Source organism: Carassius auratus, chromosome 50, assembly GCF_003368295.1.
Source record: "Carassius auratus strain Wakin chromosome 50, ASM336829v1, whole genome shotgun sequence".
Classification (NCBI taxonomy): Eukaryota; Metazoa; Chordata; class Actinopteri; order Cypriniformes; family Cyprinidae; genus Carassius; species Carassius auratus.
Window position 1 is genome coordinate 5,360,271 of NC_039292.1, and position 14,876 is coordinate 5,375,146.

Consider the following 14,876-nt stretch of genomic DNA (forward strand, 5'->3'; position numbering starts at 1 on the left):
TCTCATTCTATGTTCTCTCTTTTTTTTTTTACACAGATTTAAATGTGCATCAAGTCAAAAACTCAGCTGTTACCAGAGTTACTGTAAAATAATTTACTATTCTTTAATTTATTTAACAGCTCCTAATGTTTGATATGTTTTGACAACATTTAGACAACGTTTAAGGTATATTAATAATTGCATTGCATTTGATCAACTTGTATCTATTTAATTTGGATGTTTATGTAATGTTTATGGCTGGAAATGAACAAAATTACATAAATTCTGGTTTTGAAATTAAATAAATTCTGGTAACAGGGTTGCCGAAATAAGCAATCTATATAATATTGATAAAAAATTACAATAGCTCATTTAATATTTGAGTTTGACTGTGAATTTCTGATGGTTAAGCTGTTCCATTCACTGACCACTTGCTGATAAAAAAAGACTTCAGGGTTTTCTAATCGTTGAAAGTGCCTACCTCTTCATTGGCTTTCCTCTCTTTGCCCATTTCCTTCTCCAGCTGGGTCACCTCTCTCTCTTTGCGCTCCAGGTGACTCTCCAGTTGGTGAATCTCATCCCGGAGGAAACGTGTGTCTCCCCCTCCCATCACGCGCTGGGCCATCTGGACAGGAAGCAAGGCGGGTGTGAATAAAGCTCAAGACCCAAGACCCCAAACTCTCCATCTGAATATATCTCTTAACACGGGTGAGTTGTGCAGCTCAATGATGTCTCACTTATTTCACAATAACAAACATATCAAAGGAAATGTGATGTGCACAACAACTATAGTTTTAACAGACAGCAACTCACAAGGAATTAAGCCAGTAATCCTCTTATGACTGTACTTGTACAAAGACTACTCACAAACAGCACACAATGGAAATCAAATAAGTGCACTTGTATACAATAATTAGTGAAATACCTCTCTTACCTCTAGCTCACCTTCCAGCTTTAGCACTTTGGCTTTCAGCTCATTTTCTGCAATCATTTATTAATACACAAGCATAAATATATAACTTAATAGATTGCACTCGTATGTTAAAATTACTACAATCAATTCCATACCTTATAAACCATAAAACAATAAAATATGATTATGTTGTTTTGAGCAATAATAACATACAGACTTAATTCAAACTTTATTAGATCATTTCAGTCTTATGCTTCCTACTGGATTTTTAAACATAATATGAATTTAAGCCTAAATTGATTTACTGAAGAATTTTAAGATTGAGATTTGAAATTTCTCACGGACATGTTCTGCATTCAATCGAATTGCCATTGATATTGTATATGCACAATGAATTCTGAATTAAACCAGTAGATGTTTTATGAATGAAAATACAAGTAAAAAAACACACATTTTCTTTTTTATTAGGAGGATTGAACTTTATTGTTTTGCTAAATTGCAAACACTGTTAATTCCTGTGGGAAATGCAAATCGAATAATGACCGTACATACCAATTCTTGCTTGCTCCACACCTGCGCTGTCTACAACCTCATAGGCACATTTAATTTCATCCAGTTTCATCTGAGGGTCAGAAAGACATCAAATGTAACATCTAGACAGGCCCACTCAATACCATTAAAATGACTGACAGCAACTGCAGATGTTAAGACTTCAGTGACCAGAAAATAATTAGTAAACGAAATGCAAAGCTTTCTAAATGAAAGAGGCAGATGTGTGGTGATGGTATGAGTCTCACCCTCAGTAGTGTTTGTGAGATTCTAAAGAGCTGAATTATTTTCTCTGGATCGTCTGCTTTCAGGTCCCGTGCTTTGACCTACGTGGAGAAAAAAGCATGATTGTCAGAAACATTTCAGGTAGAATGCTTTTGTCCTGAACAGATTCCAATAAGCAGATGTTTGTTTTGAAGCAAAGCGATGTTCTAGTTTAGCTAAAACATGCGACCTCAGATACACACAATACCTGAGCATTGTAATTGTGCAAATATGAAATATACACACACACAGCTACAATTTACAACCATGTATTATCAGTATTTCTATTTTTATTCCACACATTTTTTGAGATATATACATTTTAAAAGTTTGTCATTTACAATAAGGTTTAAGTGTCAAATTATGCATTAAAAAAGTGTGATTTTAAATGTTATCAGTGTATTAAAAAGCTAATTTGGATATATGATTTAGGATACATAAATTGTTCTGCCATTTCCTTACAAAAATGTTACATTTTTATTTCCATTGCTGCCATTTCCACTACATGATAAAATACAACATACAGTATAATTAAATATACTTCGTGATCATTGTACATCATCTACACAATTTGTATGCCTTTTAAAAATCATAAACTCACCAGCAAAATCAAATCACAGATTTTCTCATCATCTTCTCCCAGATCTTCTGGGTCTACCCCCATGAGCAGCTTCCAGTCCGCGGCTGGAGGCATCTTTGTGCTTTTGTACAAATGAGCTAGTGCTGAACTGAACCACAGTTTAATTGTTAGATGCGTTTAATTGCCATCCTTTTTTACAGACAGTAAAATATAATGCTGATGTACAATATTCTCGTTCACATAGACTTCTTACAGGGCACTATGAAAACATGTAAAAACGCAGAATAATAACGGTATTACGATAAATAAGAGAGCAAAAACACGCAAGATATTAGCAAGAATTGTTCTAGCAGTGTTTACAACTGGTCATATTTTGGAGTGTTTGTTTGCTACAGCGTTATAAACTGAATATTGGTTTTAAATGCGTTGCTAAATAACGCAAAGACAACTTTTGTACATATTCATTAAAAGAAAGACAGAAAATCACGCATTCAGACCTTATTTATAAAACTGCCTAGCCATCTTGTGTTCCCCTTGTTCTGCTGCTGCTAGGCAACCATGAAAACAGTCGTAAGGCGGAACGTCGTAAATTCGTCTCCTTGGGCTTTATAAATTATTCCCCGCTATGCAGTACGTTCATCACAAAGGAAGTAATATGGAAAATATCTATCTATTTGTATATATATACATTTATTGAAATGACACTGTCGAAAAATAAAGTCTTTGTATTCTATACTTTTATTCTGCCAATCATTTTGACCCGGAAGCAGTTTTGGGTCCTTGTTAATTCAATGCTTTAGCTCGAACTTGATGCTTCAGCCAAAATAAACCCTCACATTCTCTTTTCATTTAGTTTCTACCAGATATGACCAGGTGAGTTCCCCATGTGACTATATATATAGCCGTTCACTGGTGGCGGATTGTAGTGATTGTAGAAATGGTTGAAGCCAGTGAAGCTAATGGGACAAGCTGAAGTTAGTCTTGATCTTTAACCAGATCAGTGTAACGTACTGTTAATTTAACATAGTTTCTTCTAATAATCACTACATAACTACTTCCTTATTTATTAGTAATGGATGTTGCATTGATGTTTTTCCATAACTGTAATGATCGAATTATTCGATTAATCTAAATGAAGAGCAAATGCTAACTGGGTGGGCTGCGCCCTCGGTGCTACGCTCACTGCGCGCAGTTTATTTTATTAGTGTATTATTCTGATCCTTCGAATGATTTATTCGTTTAATAGGTCTGCAACATATCGGCAAAAGGTAGCAGTGCAGTCAGGGTTAGAAAAGACATGGATCATTTCAAGGGATTTTTAAATTATATTTTGCAGGCATGAAAAGGTCATCGAAACGAATAAAATATTGAAAGTCATGGACATTTCTATAGTGATTAAATATTTGTCTTGCTCTAATTTACTGATTATAACATGTATTAATATGTTGAATTAACTTTTATTTTTCAGTTTTCATTTTAAATTGTTTTTGTATTTTGTTGTCATTTTTATTTGATTTTTTTTAAATACATGTTTCTTATTCATTGTAATATTTTGTTGTAGTTATTGTAATACTTAAACGATTTTTAAGAGTTTTAGGTACAGCTTATAAATATTGTTCATGTCATTAATAATAATAATAATTATTATTATTATTATTATTATAATACATTCTAAATTACAGTAACAATTTTTCTGCCTTAAAACAAAAAATAAGGACAGAACCATAAACAGTAGAAACATAAAAGCTGGTCAGTAGGTTTGAAACACTGACCATTACTTGGCGATCAAAAATAAATTAGATCATTATTGTCACCATAGAACACAAAAATAGAAATGTAAACTTATTTATTTATTCAGTCTTTTCCACAGTATTGGAGTTTTGCCTAATCTGTAGCAAATCTGGCATGCGTGTAGTCTGGAACGCCATTGTCAACACAAACATTTTGAAGTTCAGCATGGCCACCTGAGGTCAGAGAAGAATGAAGGGCGTGGCCTAGTTTACTCAAACAGCTATACTTTCTCAAGCTATTAAGTTATTGCGATGAAATTTGGTGAATTAAACTAAATTAATAAAACTCTCAGTATGAGATCGTTGGTGTTTTCAATATGACATTTTCCATACCATGTCTTATGTGAATATATGAGGACATTATTAAACAATGCCTGTTAATCAGTTCTACCTAATGAATCAAACCAGTTCACGTATGCGTCTGAATCAGAATGTTTTTGTGATCATATCGGGAGTCGCAGTTGTTTCTCCTCAGTCTTTGCAGTGCTCAATGAGGTCTCACATCAGCGATGGCTGTAGTGTCGTGGAAGGAGATCTGTCTTCTGACTGGACTGGTGGTGGGCTGCTACTGGAACAGCCTGTTCTGTGGCTTCGTGTTCGATGATGTCTCTGCTATCCTGGATAACAAAGACCTACGTCCCACCACACCACTGCAGAACCTCTTCCTCAATGACTTCTGGGGGACACCCATGTCAGAGGTAACCTTGAAGAAATTCATCTTGCTGACTCACGGCGTTGATATGTTTGGAGGCTCGTTTCCAACCTTGTCTGTTTCTCCAGGAGAGAAGCCATAAGTCCTACCGGCCGCTTACTGTCCTCACCTTCCGCCTCAATTACCTGTTCAGCGAGTTGAGCTCCTCATCGTACCACCTCCTCAATGTAGTTCTCCATGCCGTGGTGTGTGTCCTCTTCCTGCACTTCTGCCGCCTGCTGTTGGACCGAAGCACCAGCCTCATAGCGGCTCTACTGTTTGCTGTCCATCCCATCCACACAGAGGCTGTAAGTTACTGATGTTATCCCAGATTCATCGACATGGTTTATGCAGCCGACACATAAAGTTGTGCTCCATTTCTGGGATTTCTTTGTGTTGCTTTCATGCAAAGTCGTTCTTTTGATAAACATGCCACTGGATGATCTTGTCATTAAGTTGAAGTTTCCTTTTTGATTTACTCTTCACCTTTGTTGCTTAAGCAAATGAACTCTAGTGCAAAGTTGAGCAAAAAAACTTCAATATGAATGAAGTGTCTTTGTAGGAACCGCCTCATGGTGGCAGTAATAGATAATGCATTGCATGTAAACAGTCATACATTACCATGAAAACACTGTTTGAAATTGAGTCCTTTTCATTTCAGTCAATATTTGTTTCCTGTTTCTTATGTTGTCCTTTCTTTTGTAAGTGAGATATCACTTGTTTGAAGTTCATGAGGGCAAAATCCTCAGAGAGGGTGACTGAACTTGTAGTTCAGTGGAGCGGTACACTATCTGAGTAGAGTAGATTACTGTAGGACTGGTGATTGTTTATCAGGTACAGATCTGCGATACTAGTGAAATTCTTGGGGGGATCAGACCTCAAGCGGGTGACCTAAGAACTTCCTGTGGCTCAGTGGTAGAGCATTGCGTGAGCAGCGCAAAAGGTTATGGGTTCAATTCCCAGGGAACACACATACTGGTAAAAAAATAATAATAATTATAGCCTGACTGCACTGTAAATCGCTTTGGATAAAAGCCTCTGCTAAATGCATAAATGTAAAAATGTAAGAACTGGAGTGTTAATCAGAATTTTCTCTAAAACTATTATAACCTGTACCACAGTGATTGTCTTTAGACTGACTGTAGAAATAATGTATAGTACATTTCTTTGCATAAAAATGTCTTGCTTAATGGCACCTATAAAATAAATAAATAATATATATTTAACATTTTTTACTCTGGCATGGTCTAAAATAGTTATGTATTTAATGATTATATTTGTTGTTTAAAATTTGTAATTATAAATATTTGTTTTTGATAATTTGTCATTTTTGATAATAGATTTACATTTATGCATTTAGCAGATGCTTTTATCCAAAGCAATTTGCATTGCATTCAGTGTATATATTTTATAATTTTTTTATTCATATTTTTTTCAGCAGCTGTGCCAAGTAGATTCACCTTGGTTACTGTAAAAGCTAAACCACAGTAAATATAGTGATGTCTATTTCATTAAATTAAATAAAGGAAGTGATAATTAACTGTTTATATTTAATTACATATATTTTGGAATACATATATTCAAATGTTTTTAGTGAAAATATATTTAAAATGCCAAAAGGAATCTTTTCATGAACATCTTTGAGAAATGATGCAAACAAATCTTTTGTTTCCCAGTCTCAGATTCAGTTTGTTTAGCAGTTCTCAGAAATGTATCAAACTCCAGTGCTCTATCATTTGCTACCAAAGTAGAAATCAGACGCGCTATAAAATGGCATATCGCAACCGAATTTAAATCCGCCAACAAATTTGATAACTTTATGACATTCAGTGAATGAAAAATATTTCAAGGTCACTAATTAAATAAACAAATTTGTGACATTGAGCATGTGAACTCCTCAGAAGGTTCGAGTTTTTGCTTCCATTGGAGCACAACATGTACATCAGGGTTTACACAAACTTGAGGCGGTCATGCAGTCTGAGTGCTGCAGTCATTAAAGCAAAAGAGGGACAAATCATTTATTCGGAGTTATTCGGAAATTCAATGTTTCACTCATTTTTATGCTGATACTGTGCAGTAAATTAAAGTTTTGAACTTTAGTTCAATCTTTTGGACCATACTGTATATAACAATTAAGTACACTGTCTTGCATTATTTTCAGCAAACATTCTCACAGGTTGAAATGAAAGGGAAAAATAATTTCAGTTTTTTATAGTTATGATTGATTGCTTAAAACTGGTTCCTCTTGCACCTGTCACAAACTTACCATCGACTGTGGCATAAGAAGAAAGCTAACTGTAAATGCATGCTTTATAAGTGATAATGTCAATCCAACATATGATGCTTCATTTAACATGCATCAGCTTGACACATATTGGACAATTGGAATTCCACCTGTTGCGAGTGTTCAGAGAATTGCACGTCGAGCTGTTGAAATGTTTAATCACATTCCTTTACTTATATGCAGGTGACAGGTGTGGTTGGAAGGGCAGAGTTACTGTCTTCTATTTTCTTGCTGGCTGCTTTCCTGGCATACACCAAATCAAAAAGCGCCGATCACTCCATTGGTAAGCGTTGCCATCGCATAACCACATCATGCATGCATGCATGCACGCACGCTGCAACAAGTTCATTCCTAGAACACGACACGCAAGCTGCGACTCGCCTCCCATTCAAAAGCTCACCGAGCTCCCCACCCAGAAGTCTTGAGTACACAGCTCCAGTTTCACAGATCAATCAAATTGGCATGTTGTTTCTGACTTGATGCTCTCCACCACAATTATTATATTATACTGTCAACCTCCCTCTTGATTTTTTTTTTTTTTTTTTTTTTACAGAATGTTTTACAATATTTTTCTTATTATCTTTTCTATGGTCTGATGACTAGAGATTATTTTTTTATATTACAGGGTTTCACATTTCTTTTGTTCCTCTTAAATTAGTCGTCACCTTCATTTTAAGCTGTAAAAGAAACCGTACGACTAAATAGCGCATTGTATAGAATGCTAAGCCAGTGTTCTTTAGGTCAGAATACTGTATGACCTAAAATAGCCTCATTAATGTCTCCGGTGGCATAGTGCCAGGCCACCACTCCATTTGTGTTGTTGCAACACTCTCTCAATCAATAATAATAATAATAATAATCAAATTATGATATGCCAGTTATTAAATTGAATTAGATGCAATATATAATTAGGTGGCAGACAAAAGCATGTGGTTTAGAGTTGAGTATACGGAGTATACATTTTTTCTGTTATTTCCTTATTTCAGTTCCCATGTCTATGTCTGTTGCATCATATTTCACAGCACGAGCAGCGCATTTTTAAGACTCAAGATCGTTGAGTTCATTTTCTATTTTGTTGCACTCCATCAAGCTGTGAAGGGCTCCTTAACCATTCTGTACTGTCTGGATTGGGAAAATCAGCATGGTTTGGCAAATCATAATGTGATAATTAATCATGCTAAATTAAGCATATAAATTAACAGCCTCCCAGGGAAGAACAACACCAGGCTGTTTTCATTTGCTGATCCTTCATCCACTTTCTTAAATTTGAATGATGTTTGAAAAATGCATAAAGTCATACATCACTCACATGAGATGAAGACTCGAGTGGATTCACTGACAGGCATTATCTTTGTGTCCTCAACTTTCTCTTTCAGTATGGACTCCCATCATCTCAACGGTGTTCCTGGTTGCCGTCGCAACGCTATGCAAGGAACAGGGAATAACTGTCATTGGGATATGCTGTATTTACGAGGTGTTTGTTGCCCAAGGGGTAAGTGTGACATCTATTTATTGGCTTGTAAACAAGGACTTGAATTAGCAAAATCAATAGGATCTGTCTTGGGATCAAAAGCTCATTTGTTAGAAAGGGAAGTCATAAAACATTCTGTTCTTTTTGATATTAAAAGCCCTATTTTGTCGGCGGAAAGACCGGAGGAGTGTGAAACCGCTACCCAGATGGAAAGACTTGATGTGTCCTCATGAGGCACAGCCTTGCTTGATGACTACAGACATATTTGTACACTTTTGTCTGTTGGTGTCACTGTCTTGACAGTTTAATACCAAAAAAAAAACTCTTACGACAAATAAATCTATCAGTTTAATGCATATTGTTGTGGTGGGAAAAATTAGAATAGAATGCAATTAAGGCAAATAATTTGGTTTTGTGGTATCAGTTGGACCAATTTCCTGTAACGACGTGTTGGAATAATATAAATCATATCAGTTATAAAACATTAAATCCATCTCTTGCAGTGAAAATGAACCTGTTTCACTCAAATGACTTTTCCATTGTCATGAGCTCATTCGGTGTGAATATAAAATTCGTTTAAAAGCCCAAAGGGCATGTCTGCATTGGGTTATTCGAGGAAGGGTGTGAAAAACAACACTGGGGCATCAGTCGAGTGATAACCAACAGCTTATACAGGTTTCTTATCTGATACAGCACTCTGCACAATACTGCCTAGGAAAAAAAAAACACAAACATTCAGAACATAACTATTTTGTAAGTGACAGTTGAGTAAATAACTTCGGGCGAACATCTCTCATTTCTAATGGCAAAGTCTCATAGTTTTGTTAACCACAAGTCTTACCAGATGTGAAAACACCCTGTTGCCTGTTCCGTTGAAAACGAGCTGCAGGATTTCACAAATCTAAATGTTTTGACGCACTGACATTAGTTAGATGTCGTACACATTGCTTGATAAAGTCATTAAGGACACAGTGTCCCTTTAACGAGTCTTTTCAAATATATCTGTTGTTCCCAGGTAGCAGTAGATTAGCATCTATATTTGAATATCAAGTAAAAGCTACTCAATGGCATTGTGTTCATTCTGTCCATTAGTGTTTGGTCTTTCGACAGCCTTCCATTCACTTTGCATAATGCAATAGAATTTTTACATAATGGACTTTGGCATAATCCTCTAATGTGAGCTAACAACTGAATGCAAGCAGCTGTTTTTTCTGAAAATTCGAGGTCTGTGGGTCTGTGCCTTGGATCTTTGCTCCATTTACTCTGTACGCAGCCCTAAGCTATGCCTCTAATTTAACCCATATGCATGAGTAGCGTTCGTGCTTTGATGTTTTGCTGAAATACATGTACCTTAAGGAATTACAGTAATCGGCCTAAGTCATTACAAGTGCAGTGTGTTAACGATAATGTCTTAAATGTAACGTTGATCTAATCCATGCAGAGAAAAGCCAATGTGGCATGGGAAGACTTTGTTGCAGCGACCTCTAACGTAGCTTTCAGCACACTTATCCTGTGAAGTATTTTTATTTTTTTTTGGTCGGGACTTTGGCCTAGTGGTTAACCTGTTGGCAGACACATAAAGTTGTGGTTGTCAAATGGGATGTGTGGGGTTTCAATACAGCATGTGTTGTGTCTCCCCCTGTCATTATTTGCTATCTTCTCTCCACTTTTGCAATGAAAAAAAAAAATGGAAAAAGCCCTAAGCATTATGTAAGAATTATACAAGAGTAGTTATGTAATTATTACTGGTTAAATGAAAACTGCTATATAATATTGTACATTTATTGTGTATAAATGTATGTTGAATCAAATTTTAAATAATTATATTACAACTTTATTTTTCTAACTAAATAATTATTAAATTAATACATTGTTCAAAAGTTTGTACGTTATTTAATATTATACTTGTGCTTTAATTAATACTATTAAAAAGTGATCATAAGTGACAAAGACATTTAGAATGTTACAAAAGATTTGTTTCTAATAAATGCCATTTTTAACCTACTATTTATCAATGAATCCTAAAAATAATTATCTCCCAGAAATATTAAGCAGCACAACTGTTTTCAACATTGATAAAAAATAAATGTTTCTTGAGCAGCAAATCATCATATTAGAATGATTTCTGAAGGAGCATGTGAGACTGAAGAGTGGAGTAGTCATGCAGAAAATTCAGCTTTGCATGAAACAAATAAATGACAAAATATATTACAAGAGATTTTACAATATTTCTGTTTTTACTGTATTTTTGATTTAATAAATGCCTTGATGAACATAAGAAACTTTCAAAAACATTAAAAACTCTTACAAACCCCAAACTTTTGAATGGTAGTAGTGTATACATATGTAATGATTTTAATAAATATGAATTTTATTTTGTTTATTAAATAAATAACACCTATATTTAATAATATATTTACATGTTAATTAGTTTGAGATATAAATATCTTATATCTATTTTACAGTTCACTCTGCCCATGCTGACTGACACCCTGCTTCAGGTGTTGAGAGGAAAAGATGGTTTTCCCTACGCTGTCCTCCAGACCTTGCTGAAGCTCATTGTCCTGATCATCAGCACACTTCTGCTGGTCATCGTCAGGGTGCAGGTCATTCAGTCCCAGTTGCCAGTGTTCACCAGGTGAGATCACAATTATTCATGCAGTCACTGTAGAATAGCCAATAAACAAACACTACTCTTTATGTTGGGGGTTGCTAAGTTTTTCATGTTTTGAAAGGATTGTCTTTGGCGCCACAAAAAAAACTATATATGTGTGTGTGTGTGTGTATATACAGTGCCCTCCATACGTATTGGAACAGTAAAGACAAAATTGCTTTTTTTGCTGTCGAGTCAAGACATCTGCAAACACCGGCGGCGCCAGGGGGGGTCTTGGGGGGTCTCAAGACCCTGCCAAAAAATGCCTTGACCCCCCATTTGACCCCCCAGCCTCTTCCTGATTAAAAAATATATATATTCGGGATAAAGATCCAAAATGTTTCTCTTCAAACTACGCAGAACAATAATAAATAATAATTATTTCGACATTTATTCATGCACTGAACCGAGGACCGTTTCTGTCGGACGCGTCCGATTCGAGAACCGATGAGCTGATGATAACTGCGCATGCGTGATTCAGCGCGAAGCAGACTGACACAGAGCGCATCTGAACCGAACTGATTCTTTTGGTGATTGATTCTGAACTGATTCTGTGCTAATATTATAAGCGTGGGTAAACCAAAGGCTTGAATGAAGGGCAATCATCGCCAATGACGGCATTACATCGAGCGCAAAAGAACCGGTGAACCATTTTTTTTCAGCTGGTTTATTTGATCGAATTGTCCGAAAGAACCGGTTCACTTGAGCACCTGCTCCTTTGCCCCTTAAGTGCCCTTTTGTCAAAGCAAAATTTCCTCAAATTTTTTTTTTTTGTAATAACATAAACTTTTGTGAATGCCCGCCCACACCCAATCATAATATTAGTACAATTTATTAATAATAATTTAGCCGTAAATAAAATGACCAACATGATGGCCGTTCACCTGACTACGACCTCATCCAACCGGGAAGATTCCTCATGCTGCACGCGCATTTTTTAATTGCTAGAGGATATTTTCAACATCGTGGCAGCTGGTAATGGTAAGAGGTGTTTCATTCTCAGCGAAGTGATTTTGGTGTTTATTTACTTATTATTATTTTACAAGAACGATGTGATGTGAGAACATGCAGATACGTTGTTTATATTGCTGTGTGTAGCCTGTAGTGTAGAAGTAACATTAGCGTGCTGTTTGAGGGAGAAAAGTTTCACAGGCATCGAGGGGTCTGGTCTTTTTTATGTTATTTGAATAAACTTTTATTATATTACAGTACTTATTTATTTTTAACACGTAAAAATAATTATCACAACACTGGTAAGGTTTATTCAGATTTTTTCATTCTCTGAATTATCATTATAAAAATAAAAACAATTCAGATTTTAAATGTGATGCAAATATTTTTTCTACAATAGCAACAGTGTTTACAACAGCAAGACCACTTTAGCCTGTAAACTCAATAATATCTATCTGGAAATAAATGTAAAAATATCAATGTCAATAAAAATGCATAATATACCTGTCATGAAAGTGCAGTGTGAAGGATATGAATAACAAATGTAGACTGTCATTTGTTTACATTGCAAAGGTGTTTTTGTTGTTTAGTAGCAGAAATATGCAGTTATTAGCCATGTCCACTGTATTTTTTGTTGGTTTTCATGAGACCCCCCTTGAAAATACCAGGACCCCCCCATTGCCCCCCCAATCAAAAATGTCTGGAGCCGCCACTGTCTGCAAATATGATTAAAAGATGAATATGAGACAGAACTACAGAATGTCACATTTTACTAATAAGCTGTCTCAACACACGTTTTACCTAATGAAAAAGAGAGCACTTTTAGAGTTTCATTCCTTAATATTATGTGAGCACAAATATTGGAACAGTTGAAGCAAATGTATAAGTTTAAAAGCTAAATGTTTAGTTGTGAATCCCCTCACAGCAGTGAGACCACCCATAGTCATAACCAAACTCTTGGTTGGATCCTTTGAAAGGTTTTCCCCAGCCTTTAATACAGCCATTTTCAACTGTTGCTTAATTTGGTGAGTCTTTAGTCTCCTCTTTAGCTGGAGAAATTCATGTTCAATTGGATTTAAATCTGGAGACTGATTCGGTCAATCTAAGTCCTTCCATTTCTTTGCCCTGATAAACACTTTGACTAAGCTGTCAGGGTGTTTTGGGTCATTGTCCTGTTACAATATGAAGCACTTTCTGATGAGTCTTTTGCCGTTTTCTTGAACACTGGTAGCCAAGATGTTTTTGTACACTTCTGCATTCATTCTGCTATCACTGTCATTCATTAAGTCATTAATAAAGTTGAGAGAGCCTGTTCCAGAGCAGCCATGCATGCCCACACCATGACACCACCTCCATACTTCACAGATGAGGTTATATGCTTTAGATTATTTGTAGTTCGTTTCTTTTTCTCCACACTTTTGCTTTCTCATCACTTAAATCTATAAATCTGTTCCAAGACTCTATTGACTCACCTTTGCTACTCATCAGAGGTTTGCATCTTGCGGTTAGGGCTGCCTTGGTAAAATTCGCATTTTAGGGGCTAAATATCACGTTATTTGTATTGGGGTCGCTTCGACCCGCGGACAAAAACAACCACAGACTTGGCAACATTGGTTGGCATTTACTACACAGAGCCGTAATTCACTGACAATCTACACAAAATCAATTTTAAAAGCGGTGGAGATTCTTTGTCGATTTTGAAAGCGATTTTGTGTTAGTTGTCGGTAGACTACGGCTCTGTGTAGTAACTGCCGCTCCACCTGAACCAGTGTTGCCAAGTCTGCGGTTGTTTTTCATGTCCGGGGTTTGAAGCAATACCAATAACGTGATATTTAGCCCCTAAAATGCGAATTTTACCAAGACAACCATGCCAAAAAACTAAACGTATATTTTAACCCTGGGAAGCATTTTTTTTTTATCTGGGAACCTCGTGGAATCGCGATTAGTTTTGGACTAGTTTTGAGAAGCAACAGGGCAGGATTTGTTGTTAAAACCTGGCAACCCTGATCTGAACACACGTGCTGGAGATAATACTTCTAATTAAAAGAGCGTTTTTACTGATGAGATGTGCATGAAAATCGCATTCGATTTTTTGAACAACCCTACTTGCAGTGTAGACCGTTATTCTTTGTCAAAGTCTTCTGTGGACAGGAGATTGTCAGACCATCAACCCAGGTTTCTGGAGGTTGTCTGAGGTTTTACAGATACATATTTTAGGGTTCTTTTCCACAGCTTTTATGATTTGTCTGTCATCAACGGCTGCTGTTTTTCTCAGCCGACCAAGTCGTGGTTGGTTGCTGTAGTCGCTGTTGGTTTCTTTCTTTTTCAGGACATTCCAAACTGTTGATTTCTCCATGCCCATTGTTGAGTTCCACTTTTCTTTTAGCATCCAAATTGCTTGCATTTATCTCAGTGTCAGCTGTTTCGTCTTCGTTGTGGTTTCTGTGTGTCATCATCAAATGCAAGTCTCAGAATGCAGAACCAATGACTATAACTGATACAGCACATTCTCTGCTTTAGATATCTGAATAATTAGTGCAACAGGACACAGCTGATCACTTAGAAAGACCTGTGTGCCAACTGTCCCAATACTTATGCTCACATTATGCTTATGCCACATTAAACAAATGTAGCAACTTGTCGAATCCAAGAGCTCTGTGTAAAAATGCCTAGACGTACTCCTCCTGATTATCATCCCCGGGGAAGATGATTGGGATCAGAGGGAAAAATCCTCTTGGATTCGTCACGGAA

The 14,876-nt window shown here is 36.2% G+C and overlaps 2 protein-coding genes across 3 annotated transcripts in view; one reads left to right on the plus strand and one right to left on the minus strand.

The window, feature by feature from the left end:
• Window positions 1-2,921, minus strand: part of cep290 (centrosomal protein 290) — a 28,609-nt gene extending 25,688 nt beyond the window's left edge. Inside the window, exons 1-6 of one of the 2 annotated variants that reach the window (XM_026238750.1) lie at window positions 2,783-2,921; window positions 2,307-2,433; window positions 1,690-1,767; window positions 1,445-1,514; window positions 914-960; window positions 461-604 (exon numbers count right to left, since the gene is read on the minus strand). In XM_026238750.1, coding sequence (XP_026094535.1) covers window positions 461-604; window positions 914-960; window positions 1,445-1,514; window positions 1,690-1,767; window positions 2,307-2,399 — 432 coding nt within the window. In that variant the 5' untranslated portion in view covers window positions 2,400-2,433; window positions 2,783-2,921. The remainder of the gene's footprint in view (window positions 1-460; window positions 605-913; window positions 961-1,444; window positions 1,515-1,689; window positions 1,768-2,306; window positions 2,434-2,782) is intronic. The other variant, XM_026238751.1, reaches the window with a different exon arrangement.
• A 109-nt stretch (window positions 2,922-3,030) lies between these two features.
• Window positions 3,031-14,876, plus strand: part of tmtc3 (transmembrane O-mannosyltransferase targeting cadherins 3) — a 29,291-nt gene continuing 17,445 nt past the window's right edge. The window contains exons 1-6 of the mRNA XM_026238753.1: window positions 3,031-3,158; window positions 4,551-4,773; window positions 4,856-5,074; window positions 7,234-7,333; window positions 8,427-8,542; window positions 10,987-11,159. Of these exons, the coding sequence (XP_026094538.1) occupies window positions 4,585-4,773; window positions 4,856-5,074; window positions 7,234-7,333; window positions 8,427-8,542; window positions 10,987-11,159 (797 nt within the window). The 5' untranslated portion in view covers window positions 3,031-3,158; window positions 4,551-4,584. The remainder of the gene's footprint in view (window positions 3,159-4,550; window positions 4,774-4,855; window positions 5,075-7,233; window positions 7,334-8,426; window positions 8,543-10,986; window positions 11,160-14,876) is intronic.